At 31.4% G+C, this 19,411-nt stretch overlaps 2 protein-coding genes across 2 annotated transcripts; one reads left to right on the top strand and one right to left on the bottom strand.

Annotated features, from left to right (window-relative positions):
• The first annotated feature begins 12,014 nt into the window (after nucleotides 1-12,014).
• LOC126674129 (stemmadenine O-acetyltransferase-like) lies at nucleotides 12,015-14,528 on the top strand. The gene is made up of 2 exons (XM_050368511.2): nucleotides 12,015-12,715; nucleotides 13,535-14,528. Exons 1-2 carry the CDS (start codon nucleotides 12,133-12,135, stop codon nucleotides 14,230-14,232), a joined length of 1,281 nt encoding a protein of 426 aa, XP_050224468.1. The 5' UTR covers nucleotides 12,015-12,132; the 3' UTR covers nucleotides 14,233-14,528.
• A 476-nt stretch (nucleotides 14,529-15,004) lies between these two features.
• LOC126671924 (salutaridinol 7-O-acetyltransferase-like) lies at nucleotides 15,005-16,195 on the bottom strand. Its single transcript, XM_050365750.2, has one exon. It carries the CDS (start codon nucleotides 16,166-16,168, stop codon nucleotides 15,239-15,241), a length of 930 nt encoding a protein of 309 aa, XP_050221707.1. The 5' UTR covers nucleotides 16,169-16,195; the 3' UTR covers nucleotides 15,005-15,238.
• Between the last annotated feature and the right edge of the window lie 3,216 nt (nucleotides 16,196-19,411).

The following is a 19,411-nucleotide window of genomic DNA, read 5'->3' as shown; positions in this document are numbered from 1 at the left end:
CAACACTCCCCGCCTTTGCCCCAGCCCTAGCCATTTCCATAAAATCATCCTCATGGCTAATTGGTTTTATCTCCACGTTATATTCTACGGCTATCTCTTTCCAATGGTAGACAACAAGCTTCTTGTGTAACAGTTTTGCCACCCATTTATCAAACTTACCCATTGTAATTAGGGGTGTGCATTCGGTTCAAACCGAACCGAACCGAATTTTGGCCTTTTTTAAAAACCGAACCGAACTAGTCGGTTCGATCGGTTATTTCGGTTCGATTCAGCTATTTCGGTTCGGTTTACATAGAAATCTGTCTGAAATTTTTTTAACTCAAAACCGAACCGAACCGACCAACCGAAATTTCTTTGAAATTTTAAACCGAACCGAACCGAATTTGTCGGTTCGGTTCGGTTTTTCGGTTTCAGTTCGGTTTTGCACACCCCTAATTGTAATGACATCAAGGTTAAATACCCTACTCTTCACTTCCCCGTTATGATATCCCCACTCCCCAAGTTCCCCACCAATGTGTAAGTTGATGGTAAAACAATTTAAATCTGCAGGGGAAACTGAAAAACAGAAAAAAAAAAAAAAAGCAACACTCAATTCAACCAACAAACCAACCAACCATCATTAAATACACAAACAATAATACTTAATTGTCTAAAACAACAGTTCCAACACATAAAGATATATTAAAAACTCAACTATCACAATCACCAAACATACAAAGCATATTATATTATTCAAAAAGCATATACAGCCAAAAAGAAATGGTCCCAAACCAATCAACCAATTTATCTCTTAAAAAAACAATTTGACATTTTTTTTAATTAAGTGGTCCTACAAATTTATCAACTTTAACAGTCATCAACCCCCTCCAATTTCTTAGCACAAATGTCCTATAAAATAGACTACAAGCATACCTTAAACAACATCATCGCTGCTGGAACTATACCGAGGAGTTCCAGGAGTCCCTCTTCTGGAATCACTCTTTTTTCTTTTCGTTTTCCTCTTCTGAATCCTTTTCTCTTCATTTTTTGCAGCCACACAAACTAAAAACCTGCCAACATGTTAGTGGAGTTAAAATTTCTAACCAACCCACAAAAAATCAAATAGCGAGTAACTTTAAATTTCTTACCTTTATCAAAAAACAATCTTCAACTACTCCCTTAATCACTTTCTTGTTCTTTGTTGCAGATGTAATGTTCTCTTTTAGTTAGGTTTTTCAGCGATTTTTCTTATATTTTTTACATAGGTGTAAATGACAAACAATGTTGAACAATGGAGGAAGAATGGGGAACAATGCAAGGAAAATGAGAAAGAATGAACGAAAAATGGGAAAGGAGCAAACCATAGGTCAGTGTCAGCGAAGAAAATGAACGAAGAAGACGAAGAGTGGAGAAAATATTTGAAACGAAAATAAAATGAAACGGAAGTGAGGGGAAGTGAGGGGGAGCGAGGGGGAAAAGGAAAAGTAGGAGAGAGAAAATAAAAACTTACCGCGCTTACTTTTCATTTAATTTTTTTTTTGAAAAAAGTCAACTGACACATTCTTACACAAGCAGCAGATGTCAGACATGCATGCAGGGGGAACAGGCGCCGCCAGTTGGTGTCCGGACGAGAAATTGGGTGCCACGTCGACAAAAAACGAAAAAACGACGATTTTTGGTCTTAGGGGTTTTGTGAGCGCCGTCTCAAAAATCAGGGGGTTTAGCGCCCGTTTTTAGATTTCAGGGGGTTTAGCGCCCATAATCCCAAAGTTGAGATGCCATGGGTGATTATTAGCCCAGAGGAGTTAATCAAAGAGGAGATCATCGTTGCCGATCGTAAAATTTGAAATAAAATTATAGCGCTTCTTTACCATTTATAAGAGTTGGTTTACAATCCTAAATAACAAGGAGCTGGTTTACAATTAAAAATTACAAAGAATCACTAATAACAAGGCCCGACCTAAGGCCTACCACCTAGGCCTTAACATTATTAAATAGTTTTTGCTTTAAGAATATTAAAATTAGTTAGAGACAATGAATGACATTACTGCTTTGCTCCTCAACATTTAGGGCCCCGTTTGGTTCACCAGTTTCTTCTACTTGGTAACTGCTAACTGTTGCTGATAGCTATTGGCTGGTAATTGATAGCTGATAGACCATACATGTTCTCATTTTTGATTAGCTGTTGCTGTTTATATATAAAATGACCGTAAATGGCATAATTTTAATTTTTATTTATTAAATTGTAAATATAGTATAGTATATTTGATAAAAATATTAATGATTATATTTTTAATAAAAAGTAACATTTAATTTAAATTTATTTAGATATATTTTTTGATAACTTTATGATTTATTTAAAAAAATATTAACTTATAGTTGTTCTAATATAAATAAAATAATTTTATATAATTTATAAATGATTAGAGTATTTAAAAATAATTTAAATAATTTTATATATTAAAGAAACGATATATTCTAATAGAGGTAATTTTGTCTAAATAATTAAAAATATTGAAGCAACTATCAGCTGGTGGCAAAAAGTTTCAAAATAGAGTTTTTCCAACAGCAGTTGTTAAAGGTTCAAAAAAACCTCTAATAAGCTCTTAAAAAAATCTCACCGAACGCTTTAAGGAGCTTTTTGAAAAATAAAAGCTAAAATTTCCACCGAAAAGCTGAATCAAACACCCCATAGTCTCCTAATTTTTTTTTATAAAAATATGTATATAATTGTTAAAATATTTTACTATCATAATATTTTTAACATAAGAACATCTTCTCTTAATAAAACTAACTAATTATAAAAATAACTTAGGATACTGAATTGTATTTTATTTTTATGAATTAAACCCTACATCTTTTATATTTTCTTCTTGATACAATTGCCATAATTTGTAAATTAATAGACTATAATATTTATTTTTGGCTAATGGTCAATTACATCCAAATTTTTACTGTCGTTTTGTTCAAACCTTTTTATTTTCCGTAATAATAGTCTAATTTTAACATTTCATTACAATAGGCATCTTTTTTCAATCAATTTAATTTTTTCATCTCAATACAATATCTATTAGATTCATGAATAACATAATAATATTTATTATTAATTTTTGAAATTATAGGAAGATAGATTTTTTGTTTGAATTATAACATTAGAAACTATTTAGATTATTTGTTAAAACTAGTAGTGTTGAAAAAATGTTAATTTGATGTTTGAGGATGTAATTGAAAGCAAAAGGTGAGAATTTTAATGTTTGAGGGTGCAATTGAAACCGAAAGGTGATGATTTGAGTAAAATTGATGATTTTGTAAGATTATGATGCAAATGAATTGAAGTTAAAATTTGGAGTTTTTTTCCTTCCAAAAACTAGCTTAAATTTTTCACAAATTAGAATCCTTTCAAATTGATTGAACATGACCTATCATGTTTAATCAATCTACACTATTCATTATAAAATAAATAGTGTATGTTAAATAAAGCATAAAATATGTCAAGCTAATTTTGCAGATTGATTGAATATGATAGATCATGTTCGATTAATTTGGGAGGATCCTTATCCCGATTTAAATCATAGAATGTAATTTCATCTTTTTCTATTCCATGCCGTTTTGATGTAGGTAACAACCCCATTAGGCCCATTAATGGACAGCCCAAGATAAGCATCAAGTTGCTATTTAACAGACTTAATTCTTGTAGAATATGAGCAGAGGTGATCAAATGGTAAATACCGATTAATTTAATTAAAAATAAATTATTTTATTTCTTTAATAAAATTGATATTATAATATTTTCGGACAAAGGGTCAACACGCTCCCTAAACTTATAATACGGGTCATCTAACCCGGTTTACACTTTTTTGAGCAACTAACCCCAAAACTTTTCATTTTTGGGTCAAATAACCCCATAATTGTATTTTTAAAATACGTAAAAAACAATCGAAGTGAGGGATGCAAAAAAGTAATTAGATACTCCCTAATTGTTATCATATAATTATCATAAATCTATTTTTTGAAATAAAAATATAAATTATGAGGTTATTTGACCCAAAAATGAAGAGTTTTGGGTTAATTGCTAAAAAAATATAAATTGAATTAGATGACCCGTATCACAAATTCAGGGGGCGCGTTGACCCTTTGCTCTAATATTTTTCTATGACCAATGAGAAAATATTTTTGGTGTTCATGTAAGGAGTTTTTTTTTTAATCAATGTCAGGAGTTAAAACCACGATTTAAAAAAATACTATCAAATACTCCCTTCGGTCCATAATATTTGTCGCATTTGAGAATTTCCTTTGGTCCATAATACTTGTCACATTAGAGTTTCAAGAAAGCATTAATTGCTATTTTTCCAGAATTATCCCTAGCAATAAATACTTTGTAAGGTTAAAAGAACTAGTCAAACATAAAACAAGTAGTAATTAATATGGACAATTTAGTAAAACTATATACAAATCAAGACATATTTATTATTTTCTTAATCTATGTGAAAAGGTCAAATGCGACAAATATTATGGACCGGAGGGAGTATATATATACCATTTGAACTATAATTCATTGGTAAATTGAAAAAATTATCGACAATAACGGAAAATAAATTTAATTGATTGAATCAAAATTTATAAAATGTAAAACCGAACTGATCGAATTGGTTGATTAATTTTACTAGTTTAGTAAAGCCAAAAAGGTAAGAAATAATGATAAAAATTTGATTAATTCGACTAGCTAACTTCTTAAAATTCTTAGCTGTAATTGAAGTAAATCTTTTATTGACTGAATTAATTAAAATTTTAAATACAATTTTATGAAAATATGTCAGTTAAACTGATTAATTTGGTCAAACCGAGCTGTTTCTTTAACCCAGTACCGGGTAACATGCATGTGCAAAGAGTAAAGATGATGATCCATTGAGTAAGAATAATAGAGTTAGGATTAGATTTGACATGAAACAAAGGAAATATGTGATATCTGTATGTACATGGAATCTGTAAAATAACTACAGAATTTAATTAATTAATTGGGTCAAATGAGTTCTCGATGGGGGCGTCAAACAAACTGCAATGGCTTGCTAACAGAACTGCCAACATCCCATCTTCTCAAGCAATGGTCCCTCTTGTTCAGAATTATGGGCTCATCGCACCACTGATTTCTTTTGTTTCTTTCGATCACAACAAACTTCACTAATATGTTAAACCAAACTATATTAACTGTATAATGGAGTCTAAGCTGCTTTTTAATTCATTTTGGAGTTTTAAAATGCTTGGTTTTAAGTTCCATGCATTCAGGATCTTGAAGAACAAAAGGGGAAGAACTTGCATATATGCATGCACCTTATAATTAGATGAAAACAGTTTCAAGTCTCGTGTTTTACTTAATATTATATATATAACAAATTACCTGGAACCTCAATGTCATAAATTACCGACAATATATGACAGATACACGTTGGTAATCTGTCGATAATTACAGACGGTTTATTTCATCGATTGCCGTCAGTAAATACCGACGATTATTGCCGTCATCACCTGCCTATAATTTCCATGCGGACCACAAATGTCATTCCATCAGGTGAGTATCGACAGTTTCTATACAGTCGCAGATTGTACGACTAATTGTTATCTCAATTTTCCATTTTATTCGCCGACGTGTTACTGATTGTCATATTTGTTGAAATACGACGACACTAATGAGCTGTTATATTTCGAGGAATTTTCCAATACAGTACACCCTCTAATAATTAATACTCAATAAATTAATAATTCTGATAATTAATAAAATTTTAGGAAACCAATTATAATATTACGTCTTATTTAATATAATAAATTAATAATTTTAATAATTATTAAATATTTAATCACCATATATATTAATTATTAGAGGGTCGATTGTACATTATTTATTATTAATAATCCATTTGAAATAAACGGTGCCATTTTCCTCAATTTGTGCAGCCAACATTACCGACACATTTTAGCAATAGAAGTTATGTCCCTTTCTATTCCTCGGTAACTTAGATTAAAACATTACGTCCTCCGTATTCTTTTACCAAATCCATCGCTAATAAAACAATTTACCGACGGAATATTATATACATCAATATTATCCGTTGGTAAAAGATTGTTTTAGAGTAGTGTTTAAACGACTTCATTAAAAAAAAATTTAGTTTAGTCCTTACGAGATATTTGTGAATTACTGAGATGATTTTAATTATAAAACGAAGGAAGAAATGTCGGGTCCTATGGAGAAGAGTGATGGCAGAAGAAGACGAGAACATATTACACATGATCACATGGCTTTGCACATGAAGAGTTTCCCCTTCTTTTTCTCTCTCAAATAAAACGACAAATTTCAGGGACTACCCACAAACTTTATCCTTTTTAAAAAATACAATTGGATAATACATAAAGCATTTTAGTCTAAATGTCTAATCATGAGATCATTGTCTTTATGTATGATTAGTTAGTTAGCTGCGCATCTCTTTGGTTTGATACATGTTAATAAGATTCTTAAAAAGCTAGCCTTATTAGATCGATATGTACTAAAATAATTAGTTTATATACTTAGGCTTATACCAGCTAAGAGTAGATAATTATTTTACTCATCTGATCATTATTTTTATTAGAGCTTCCAGCTAGTAATGGTTTAAATACAACTTTGAACAATGTTTGCAGCTTATTTGACTGAAAAAAAGGGTGAAAAAGGAGATAATAATATTGTGATTGAAAAAAAAAAGCTTAATGAGGCGACTAAAAAGATAATTAACCCATAAAATGTAAATAATTAACTCATAGCTATGAAACGACCTCACATTTTATACTTGTTAGAAATAATGATAATTATTTTTAGAGTGTCACCTAACAGTTTTAATTTTTGGATGAATTAGTAATTTGGTATGATATTTGAGTCTCTCTTATCGAAAAGATTAGAATTCAATCACCAACACGTGTAATAGTTTTTAAGTAACCAAAATGGAAAAAATACATAACTGGATATGCGATTTATACCTCCAAAACATCAAAATATTATTGGAAATACATAAATGTGCAGAATCCAAAGTAAGTTAAAACTATTATTTAACACACCCCTAACACTTTTTTTTCTTGTTATGTATACTTAAATTCACCTTTACTAAGTTAAATGTTTTTAGCTTTACTCATGTAAATCAATTACAATTCATTCAACATAAAGATAAAGACCACATCTCTATCATGTTTGTGATATCAATAAATAATTTAAAATATATTTAAAAAAGAAACTAAGGCCTATAAAAAGAGGAGAATGTATTGATGTTTCAGTACACAAATCCAATACTAGCTCTCTCTTATAAACAAAAAGGTGTATTTAAAAAACTATAGTAGCCATGAAGAAGAGGCAGCAGGAAGAGCATAAGGAGAACTACAGTTACCATCAAAATCAAATACAGAAGCAGATTCATTGCAACAAAACCAAAGTGTGCAAGTTCAAGAGAAGCAGCTCGAATCTCGAAGAGGATGGTGCCTCCTCTGCTATTCTCTTGCTTGCTTGCATTGCCTGTACTCCTTCTTATTGATTCGCCATTCGACTATAGCTAGCTATACGGATTGATCCTCGAATTCCATATCGTAATCTGCTTTAGTTACTAATTAATTAGCCACCTCTCTCTAATCACTAAAATACTTTCCATGTCTCTTATATTTTGAATTCTCATTGTCTCTTTAGTTATGATTTGCTATGCATATTTTTTGTAGTGTTTCTCTGCCTAAGCCATAAGGGCAGGAATTAAGTGTACTAAGAGCAAATATTGTAACCATAAATCAAAAGGCTCATATGTAATTTTTCACTTTTAATTTTATTTTGCATATCTGAGCTTTTTTTTTTGTTACAGGGTACATAATGGTACACTCTGCCAACTTGACAAAAGTTGATGCCTGGGTGAGCAAAATGTTCAACCGACCATCTTATCGAACCAATGGCTTTCAGCCAGTTCGATGATTAGTTATGTTTTTGGTTTTGATTTTAGCTTTTCTTTTGGTCAAAGGCTAATCTTCATTATATCAATATAACAATATGAATGATTTTTCAACAAGTACGAATGAGCCATTTTAAAAAGAAATGAAATTAGCTGAACAAATGAATAACCAAAAATTTGTCTTCTTTTCTTTGTATTTTATAGATTTTAACCAAAACAACCTATATCCTAACTAAACTTTTTGGTTTTCGGTTTTGACTTTGAATTATTTAATTATGTTGGTCTTTTTTTGGTCGAAGTATAACGTCAGCCGGTTTTGCTTTTCAGCTGGTCAATATTTGATTTTATTGGTTTTGGAAAATTTAGTTCGGTTTTAACCGAACCGACAAAATGTTTTTTCTTTTCGATAATTCTATGAGATGTTTTAAACGGATTCCAACTATGAAACGACACCTTTAAGCCTTCCATATTCATACTAATCCCGCCTCAAGCGTCCTCGCGGGAGGGAAAACTCTGACCCTAAATTTTAAACGACTGTATATATGAGTATGGTTCGAACCCGCGACCTCACTTAAACCAGAAAAACGCTTTACCAACTCAACGTCGCCTTAGGATTTGTAGGCTTGTTTAACTAGCGACTGAATCATTAGCAAAATACTAATAATTGGAGTTAAGTTAAGGGAAGAAATTTGCATACGTGTTTCACTGGTGACTCGTAGTGTGACTTGTCAAATAATGATAACTAGTTGGAAGTCCATGCATTTGCACGAAATCGATTCCTAAAATGCTGCTTTTTAGCGACAGATTTTTCCGTCGCTAAAAAGCATAAATCCGTCGGAAAATGCTTTCCCGACGGATTTAATAGATTAGCGACGCCACAACAAAATCCGTATTTGCTAACAATAATTTTGCGGCTAACTTTTTTTTGCTGTTAAAAAAACATTTTGCAGCAATGATTTTAAAAATTGCTGTCATAAGTTAAACTACAGCAGCATTTTATAGAAAACTTTATTATCAATTACTTAATACAACGTTTTATTATCACTAACATGCCACAATTTTTATTGTTGCTATATGCTAATAGAAATAATTTTAGCACTATTAGCAGCAAAAATATTTGCTGCTAATTCTAATATTCCTTATAGTGTAACTAAATATTTTATTCAGTTTAAAAATTAATAAGAATTGCCTATTAATTATAATTTAAAAAAATACATGTTTTATTTAAATTTAAAATTCATGAGAATATTATTTAGCATAACTTTTTTATTTAAGTTAAAAAATTAGTGAGTATTATCATTAATAACAACTTTTAATCAAACGTTAGGAAAACTGTTAACTTCCTCAAATGAGGAAAAAAAAATCATCACAATCTCCCATGAGTTTTTCTACCGATTATCTCTATTAATTGCACTGCAAGTCAGCATGAAATTCATGTGAATATCAAAATGCAGTTTGAATGATTCTTTAGTTAACATAATATAGAATGATCACAAGCTATTATTTCAAGCAAAAAAAGTTATATGCATGTTTGCAACATTATTTAGATATGTTTTTACTTTTTAGTATAAATTTTTAATACAATAATAATTGTTTTGCAAACTTATTAAAATATTGGAGCAAACTAATTTTATTGAGTGCCAAGTGAAATAATTTTTGCTGCATCAATACACGAGATGATTTAATTTGCACAGTAAATTTTGGATTTGCATGTATAATTTAACTATATATAATACTACTATAGTAAGCTGCAATGGTATTAAAAAGTTATCTCTTTCAATTTTTAAAAATATATCTAAACCTTTCTAAAGTTGTAAATCTATATCAATTTGACTAATTCGTTAGAAATTATTTAATTTTTTTAAAAAATTAGTTTATCCGAATCATGTGACATTTCAATTAACAATTTTTATTTTTCAATTTTAAAAAAACTTCACATATTCAATTGCTATTATAGGCATAATTAAACTAATTTTAGTAAAAGAAATAGATTTATAACAAAATTGTCAAATATGGACAGATTTACAAAGTTTGAAAATTTTAAGTATATTTTTTAAAAAGTTGAAAATATTTGGCTTTTTGACACTATTAAACTTTAAGTAAAGGATCAAACCCACCCCCCACCCCCCCCACCCCCCATCTGAACTTGGCATAAAATATTAAATAAGTCCAATCTCGTAAAAGTGGATCAAATGATCCTAAAACTATGCAAAAAACGTATTAAGTACCCGCTTCCCATTATCACTCTAAAGAGTGAACACATTCTCCGATTTTAGATGATTTTAGGTAGTTTTAGATGGTTAAAGGCTTAAAATAGCCTTTAATATTTATTTTAATCACAAAATTGACATTCAATTATTTAAAAAAATGTATGATTTCTTTATAATTTCAATAGTTTAACAATCATATTAATTTTTAAATAAAAAAACAAGAACCATTTTTATTTTTAATCATTTTATATCATTTAAACCTAAACCCAATGAAATACCTGCCAGAAAACAATTCCGACAACTAAGAAAAAATTCTGACAGCCCCATCCCACTGCCAGAATCGATGAAGAATAGACCCAGCAGATCTGTTCTTCGCACAGCCAATGGGTACCCCATCAAAAGGACCTCACAAATGGAAAACAGATCTCAGTGGATGAAAAACAGATCCTAGCGGGTCTGTTTCTCACGATAGAATATATAGACCCACTGGGTCTGGGTCGGTTGGCGGTGGTGGGATAGCCGGAATTTTCAGTTGGCGGTGATGGGGTAGCCGGAGGTTGATTATGGTAGAAGAATATGGATTATGATTTATTAATTAGGGTTAGTTGTTAATTAGGTTAATTAGGAGAGTAATTCAGTTTAATTCGGAAAAAAGATAAAAAGCCCTTAATTTTATATTGATTAGATTTTCAATTAAATATGATTAGTTAGTGTTTTAATTAAGATTAACTAGAGTTAGTTTTTTTAAAATTAGGTTATTACACTCTTTTGTTTTGGTCAAAATGGTGAAACCGATCCGGTTTTGCATAATTCTGGAGTGATTTGATCCGGTTCTACGAGATTGGACTTATTTGAGACTTTGTGCCAAGTTCAGAGGGTAAATTGATCCTTTACTCATTAGACTTTATAATAAAAGATGGTTAACTCTATTTTAGGGTCCTTAAAGTATACGGTTTTGGTTTATCAGGTCCCTCAAACTCTATTTGACTTTTTCAAGTCCCTAAAGTTTTGTATTTTGGATTCATCAAATCTCTCAATTTCTATTTGATTTTCTAGGATCCCTAAACTTTCATTTTTGGTTCATTGGATATCTAAATTTTCATTGAGACTCTTGTAATCGAATTTTCATCTAAATGAAACTGTATTTTTGACCAAAAAAAATCAACTTCTCTATATGAGAATTTATAAAAGTACCATAAACCAAATAAGAAAAGGAAGATTATTAGCATGTATAATTTTTTTTATTAGAAATATATATTTGAATATGTTAGTCCTTACTTCTTTTGGTACCTGTTAATAATAAGATCTTTTAGATAAGAAAAAATGAAAATCTCTACCAATCTTTTGAGGGGGGCCCGTACATACATCCGTCACTGGTTTGACCCCACTTCTTATGCAAATAGAAGATGTGCAAATAAAAGAGATGGATAAAGAGGAGAAGTTGCAGGCACACTGTACCTAATCAAAGAATTAAAAAGAGGCTAAGGCGTATGCTGTAGAAGAGTCGAAGACTGCAGTATTAATTTTCTTTTTTCAGAAAAACTGCAATATTCATAAGGGGCGGCTATGGCCTGATTAATCATCATTTTTTTTGTCAAACATGGTACTCGACTTTTCAGAGTCGCAATTGTTAGTTTGTTAGTTATCAAGACATGGTTAGAACCCATAACCTCTTAATACACTTAGAGACGCCTTAGCCATCTAAGCTAGACCCACATTGGCAATTAATCATCATTAACTCATCAAAATTTCAGTTTCATTCATTGCATTATTGTTTGGTGACAAGTTGAGGGGTGAATAGGACTGACTGGTAGCCGACCCATTAAAAGCTCCATACCCATGTGGCAAATTGCACTAATACGGATAAGAAGTCTGCCACTGACACAATTTTCAACTGAAATGGATGTGGCTGATCCGCTTATTTTTGGAAAGAACTCAACTACTTATAGAAACTGAATCAACTAAACTTTTATAGCAACAATTAGATTTACATTAAGATGGTTAAGAACATAGAATTTACCTCAAAAGATTTGATCAAACCATCAACTCCAACTCCTCGTCATCTTAGAAACTACAAACTTTCATTTCTTGATCAGATTGCTCCTCCTGCATACGTAAGAGTCATTCTTTTCTATGAACATATCATCAATACTCCGCTTGAAACATCACAATTACTTAAAAAATCTCTCGCAAAAACGCTAACCCGATTCTATCCTTTAGCTGGTCGAGTCGTAAATGATTTCGTAATCGAATGCAACGACGAGGGTGCGGAGTATAGCGAAGTTCGGGTTCCATTTAAATTGTGTGAAGCTATAGAAAGTAAAGATGCTAAGGAGATTAAAATGTTGTTTCCGTATGATATGCATTTTGATATCAAGAATGAAGCTATGCTTGCTGTGCAATTTAATGTGTTTGATTGCGGTGGAATTGCTATTGGTTTGTCTTTTTCGCACAAGATTGTTGATGGTACTTCAGTGACTGCTTTTCTTCATGCTTGGTCTGCTTTTACTCGAGGGGCTACTGTTATCAACGGTTTGGATCTTGATTCTGCCCTTCATTTTCCTCCAACAAATGTATCAGGTATGGAGAAATTATAATAAGGGTTTCTGAACTTTTATGAATTTAATATATTAATGCATGGAATTTTATTTTTTTAATGTACCGAACTAAAATCAATAAATTTAGCTTGACTTGCGTTGATATTAGGCTAATCCCCTGAAAAACCCCTCACCTTTCAATTTCTTTTCATTTGCACCTTTACCTTTTAAAATCCTCAATTTTACCCTAATTTCCACCTTTCACTTTTAATTACACCCTTAAATATTAAATTGATCTATTTTTACTGTAAAAAGTTCAAATTAATACTTTATATTTCAACAAATATTATAAATGGTATCTAATTTAATTAATTTTATGGAATTAAAACGGTAAAATTAAATAAAAGTGAATGTGAAATTTAGTAATTTTTGAAATATTTTTTAGAGAAGATGCTTTTATTGTTGAAATTTTGACATTTAGTACTATTTAGAAAATGATTAAAAATAAAAAATATTGATTTGAGATTTTTTGAGTGAAAAAAGGTTAATTTAATATTTCGAGGGTACAATTGAAAGTGAAAGGTGGTAATTAGGGTAAAATTGGGGATTTTGAAAGGTGAGGGTGCAAACGAAAGGAGGTTGAAATGTGAGGGATTTTTAGAGGATTAGCCTTGATATTATATAAAGAATTCAGGTTTTCAATTCAGTTTTGGATAAAAAAAATAACTGAAGTCAGGAAACTGAATCAAAATAACAAAATAAAACCAAATATAAAATACTAATTTAAAAGAAAACAAAGTTAGGCTACTGAAATATAAAATTCAGACAAGTTTAGATACCACCGACTTAATTTTTTCATCAGGTTATAACAGGCCAACGAAAGGGAACATAAACAGAGACAAGATAGCTACAAAAAGATTCAAGTTCAGCAAATCAAGCATAGCTGCTCTAAGAGAAGCTGCAGCCAAGCCGGAGACAACTCGTTACGAGGTGATCACCGCCTTTATATGGAGGCGATTGATGGCAATTTTCGAATCAAAGCAAGAGCCAAAAAAAAAATTAGAGTACGCAGCAGTTCACGCTGTAAATCTTCGAGCAAGAATGGTGCCTCCCTTGACTAGTAAATCCTTCGGAAACATCTGGCAGTACGCGGTCGCATCATCACCATCATCGGCAAATCTTGAAATTCAGAATCAGAATAACAATCAAGAAACTTGTCATAGCACACTAGTGAGCCAGACAAGCAAAACAATTAGAGATATTAATGGAGATTATGTGAAGAAATTGCGGAATGGCGAATGGTACATGAATTGGATGAAAGAAAGGGTAAAGAATGTAGAACTGATTGCCTTCACAAGCTGGTGTGCATTTCCTATGTATGAAATTGATTTCGGATGGGGAAATCCGATTTTCGCGACGAGTCTTGGTCGGCCTTTCAAGAATGTGACTGTGTTGACTAGTGATAGAAATGGTGATGGAATTGAAATATGGATTAACTTGTTGGAGGAAGATATGGCTGTTTTTGAGAATGATTCAGAGGTTCTTTCTTTTGTTTCTTGATCATAAGCTCCAGCCGGGGAGATTGAACTGTTTTCTGAGAATTTTATTCTAAGTTCATGGCCCTGTTTTAATTCTAAGCAGTGTTTTAGGAATAAATTGGACCGACCGGTTCAATCAAGTCCACAGCGGATCATAGGTCAGTTCGGTTAGATCTTACCTCAAGAATAAAAAAATATTCAATTTCTATGAACCGAAAAAAGAAGAAATAAAAAGATTAAAATCATTGAACCGAACAACCAAAAAATATTATATTATTTATTTACTAGTTAAAGTGTGATCTATTTATTGGTTTTTAATTTATTTGTAGTTAGAATATTATATGATTGTTTAAATTTCGAAAAAATAATATATTTAAATAAGTTCCAATTTTCGGCTTTATAAATGAATGTTTTGTGGAAAGTTAACGAAAATATTGAAAACAAAAGTAACAGAAGTAATTATACTATTTCAAGGAACATTAAATTAAGGATGGTGCTATTTCAATTGGGGTATGCATCCGTAGATTCGATCACCAAACTGAACTGAAACTGAAATAACCGAAATTGATTTTTTTTGATATTCTATAAATAAAATGATACATACAAACTGAACAAAACAATTATTGGATTGCCAATTATTCCGATTAACCGAATAATCAAATTTTATTAAATTTTATTATTAAAAAATAAAAATAAAATAAAATTATTAAATTTGGCATTAATTTATAATTTATTATATATAAATTTAGGAGGCAAATTCCCAGTTGCTAAAAATTACAAAAATGCCCTAATTTTTTGTAAAACTACAAAATGTATATACTGAAAATTAAAAAAAACCGAATTAATCAAAATTTAAAAAATTATTTAATGCAACTGAATTCGAGCTCAAACTTAAAAAAAAAAAAATCATTCGAACTCAAGCTTGAACTAGTTTGAATTCAGGCTCAGCTCGACCTGTTTACATCCTACTACAACCAGCAACATTATTTCATGCATACTAAAGCTAAGATTTTCTTCCTAGATTGCAATTAATTGGGGGTGAATGAAACATAGTCACATACTCTAGGGTCTTTTTCAAACTTTGCCATAATTTCTTCAGGCAATCCAATCCAGGCTTCTATTCCGTGACCATCCTTTGTATCCAGCAGAAACACACCTCTGCTAATCATCGCCGGAGTCACCCAAACGGGTTTTCCCCACCCAAAATCCGACTCATAAAACGGAAACCTACACCAACTACTTATCCCCAACATTTTCAACAGTTTAGGATCCTCCGTCATCCCGGCAGCTATATTTTTCACATATTCAAAATATTCGCCACTTTCATGGCTCTTCCTCACATACTCATCGTCCATCTTCTTTATCGACTCGTGAAGTTTTCCGGCTAAACAATTATAGTCATCTTGCAACGAACAGTCCGTCGTGAACGTCACCTGATTGATGTTGCCCATACAATTCTTTAGCAACGGAGGCTCCATTTTGTTTCTCAAATTTACAGGAATTGACGCTACGTATTCTTCTCCGGTTGCGTCCATAACCGCCTTCCAAATTAGAGCACCGACAGCCTCGACCCGAGTCGGACGATCTAAATACGGCCCGTTACCTACTGCTTCTCTCAACGCAGAGATTTTGGCTCCGTCTAATACGCACCGTTTCATCGTAATATTGCTTAATAATTCTTCAGTCTTGATATTGGACATTAACAAGCTTTTGATGTCCTTCGGAGGGAAAAAGGTGGTGCAATCATAAACAACATTTCCGACGTCGTTTAACTCACCACCACCGCCGCCGCCGCTGCCGTCATTATTAGCTATTTTAGCCCAAGTAGATATAAACGACGCGGCAGTTGGTCCATCGGCAACCACATGCCACATGCAGACGCTGATTGCTACCCCGCCGCACTTAAAGTAATTCACCTGAGCTTTCACGATTTCCTGAGAGCTAATATCCGGCGACATTTCATACGGATCGCACGGTAATAGCTTCATAAGTGTTAACAGATAATGTTTGACATGTTCAAGATTGTATCTTATTTTGTATTTGAAACTTAGTTTATTATCTGTTGTAAATATCTGATTCAGTTAGAGATTTTGTAATCAGATTTGGTTGTTGTATTTACTTGTATTTAAACAAGTTCTCCATCAATGAGAAATCATCTCTTCTTCCCACACTTCTTATATGGTATCAGAGCAGTCCAGCTCCTGATCTTCTTTTCTTTCTTTCACCATGACAAATGAAAACAACAATGGCTCCTTAAACACTTTCTCAAACCTAATCACCATCAATACAGCAGCTCAAACTCCAATCAAATTGACCAGCTCCAATTACCCATCATGGAAACTTCAGTTTCAAACTCTTCTTATTGGTTATGACATTGTTGGTTATGTTGATGGCTCAAAACAATGTCCAGCAATCCCAATTACCAACAACAACACAACAGCTCATTTATATTGGGTTCGACAAGATCAATTGATCCTTCCATCAATAAGAATTTTCAATTACAAAATGTTTTATGTGCTCCACTCATTAAGAAAAATCTTATATCTATATCACAATTTTGTACCTCTAACCGTGTATCTGTTGAATTCTTTCCTCAAAATTTTCAGGTGAAGGATCTATGCACTAAGTCTGTTTTGCATCAAGGAATTTCTAAGGATGGAGTATATGAATGGAATGAAAGTCAGCCGACTACCTCGCCCATAATAGCTTTTTCCACCGCTAAAACTTCTGCTTCAAATTGGCATCAACGTCTAGGACATCCAGCCTTTCCAGTTTTAAAACATATAGTCAGCACTAATAATCTGTCATCTAATATTCTTATGGATGTTACATGCAATGCTTGTTCATGCAATAAATCTCACAAACTTCCTTTCTCTACCTCTACATTATCTTCTTCTCAATCTCTTGATATAATTTTTTCAGATGTTTGGAGTTCTCCTGTAGTGTCTGTAGACAATTTCAAATATTATGTTGTGTTTGTTGATCACTATACCAAATACATTTGGCTTTATCCATTGAGAGCAAAATCTGAAGTTAAAGATGTTTTCATTAGATTCAAATCTGTTGTTGAAAATCACTTTGGTCACAAAATAAAAACACTTTATAGTGATAATGGGGGAGAATTCATTGCTTTAGCTTCTTTCTTAGCCAATAATGGTATCTCACATCACACTACACCACCACATACTCCACAACATAATGGAGTTTCTGAAAGGAGACACAGACACATAGTGGAAACGGGTCTTACTCTTTTAACACAAGCCTCAATGCCCATTAAATTCTGGTCTTATGCTTTTTCTACTGCAGTTTATTTAATTAATCGCATGCCCACAAAAATTCTGCAACTTCAATCTCCATATGAACAAATTTTTGGACATAAACCCAATTATTCAAAATTGCGTATTTTTGGTTGCTTGTGTTATCCATGGATTCGGCCTTACAATAAACATAAACTTGACAGTAGATCTATTCCATGTGTTTTTCTTGGCTATTCTCTTACTCAAAGTGCATATCTTTGCTTTCATATTCCTACGTCTAAGTTATATGTTTCTAGACATGTGCAATTTGTGGAAACTATTACTCCTTTTCAGGCTATGACTTCAAAAGAGGTTACTGCAACATCAAATTCTATTTCTCCGTGGATATCTCCAGAGATCACAATTCCAACTATGTTGGATATTTCATCCTTGGAACAAACAGACTCTCCTATAGTGCATATGACTCCTTCACCAACTCAAAGTGCTCATGCAATTCCAGCCACGGCTTCAAATGACAACTCTGACAGTTCAGCCACCGTTCTAAATGACCACTCTGTGAATTTAGACTCAACTACCCAAATTAGCCGAAATCAACAACCATCAGCTCCATTACATACCATGACAACTCGTTTAAAGAACAACATCAGAAAACCTGTTCAAAAGTTGTCTCTTACAGCGCAAAAGTCTGAAATTGAAGATACAGAACCCACAACAATGAAACAAGCAATGGCTGACTCTCGATGGAGAAAAGCCATGAGTGCTGAATTTGATGCTCTTGTCGGTAATGGTACATGGGAACTAGTTCCTGCTTCTTCTTATCAAAATATAATTGGAAACAAATGGATATTTCGCATTAAAAGAAATTCTAATGTAATTATTAGTATTATTCACCGGACTATTATTTTAAAATAAATAATTTTTTTTATGTAATTATCGATTTAGATTATATATAAACATTCTATTTACATATATTATTAGTAGATGTTACATTTTTGTCTATATAGGACATAAATAATGATTATCATTATGTATCAGGTGATTTCTTAAACAAAATAATTTTCAAAAATATTAATTGCATACTATAAAAACATTTAGACACTATTATTATGATCTTTTTAAAAATAAAATTCACATAAAAATATCCACCATGGGAATAGGGAAAAGACATTATTCACAACTTATGCATCAAATTTATTACTTATTTTAGACTTATTTATTTTCAACATAAATACACCAAATAAAATATACTATAAACTATTTAATTTTAAAATGTAAAATATTGATTTTACTGAATAGTACTATAAACTATTTAATTTTAAAATGTAAAATATTGATTTTACTGAATAGTATTATTTTCTCTATCCCATAATTATATGAAAAAATTTCCAATTTTTACTTATACATGGACTAATCACTAAAGAAATCTTTAATGTTACATATGTATCTTTATACTATTTCAAAATTAATCCTTAAATTTATCCAATATATTTTGATTGGTTATAATTAATTTTTTTATTAAAACTATAAATATTAGTTTATAATTGTTAATAACAAAATAAATAAATAAAAATATTTTTATTAAAAATTTAATAAATATAGTTAAGACATACTCTCTCTGTCCACAAAAGATAGATTTGTTTCATTTACACACATATTAAGAAATTTAGTTTAATTAGTTAGGATAATACTAACTCGATAATACCCTTATCAAATAGTCAATGCGTTCTTCTTTTCAATGCAATTTTTATTGATTAATAATTCAAAATCACTTATAAAATATATACTCCTTCCGTCTCAATAGAGTTGTCCATATTATTTTTATCACACAGTTTAAAAAAGCAGTTATTGTTTATGGATTTTGTAAAATTTTCCTTACTTTTCTTGTCATATCCCTATTTAATACAGAATCCACTTGCAATTTACTTTCAATTTACTCATTAGTAG

The sequence above is a fragment of the Mercurialis annua genome, linkage group LG3 (genome assembly GCF_937616625.2).
Source record: "Mercurialis annua linkage group LG3, ddMerAnnu1.2, whole genome shotgun sequence".
Taxonomy (NCBI): Eukaryota; Viridiplantae; Streptophyta; class Magnoliopsida; order Malpighiales; family Euphorbiaceae; genus Mercurialis; species Mercurialis annua.
The sequence above is the reverse complement of the archived record's forward strand: the minus strand, read 5'-3'. Positions and strand labels throughout refer to the sequence as shown.

What these genes read in the sequence shown, in the direction of transcription:
- LOC126674129 (XM_050368511.2), top strand. Translation starts at nt 12,133, where the DNA reads ATGGTTAAGAACATAGAATTTACCTCAAAAGATTTGATCAAACCATCA. An exon ending in TCCTCCAACAAATGTATCAG is followed by an intron (nt 12,716 to 13,534) that starts GTATGGAGAAAT and finishes TTTTTTCATCAG; the next exon opens with GTTATAACAGGCCAACGAAA.
- LOC126671924 (XM_050365750.2), bottom strand. Translation starts at nt 16,168, where the DNA reads ATGTCGCCGGATATTAGCTCTCAGGAAATCGTGAAAGCTCAGGTGAAT.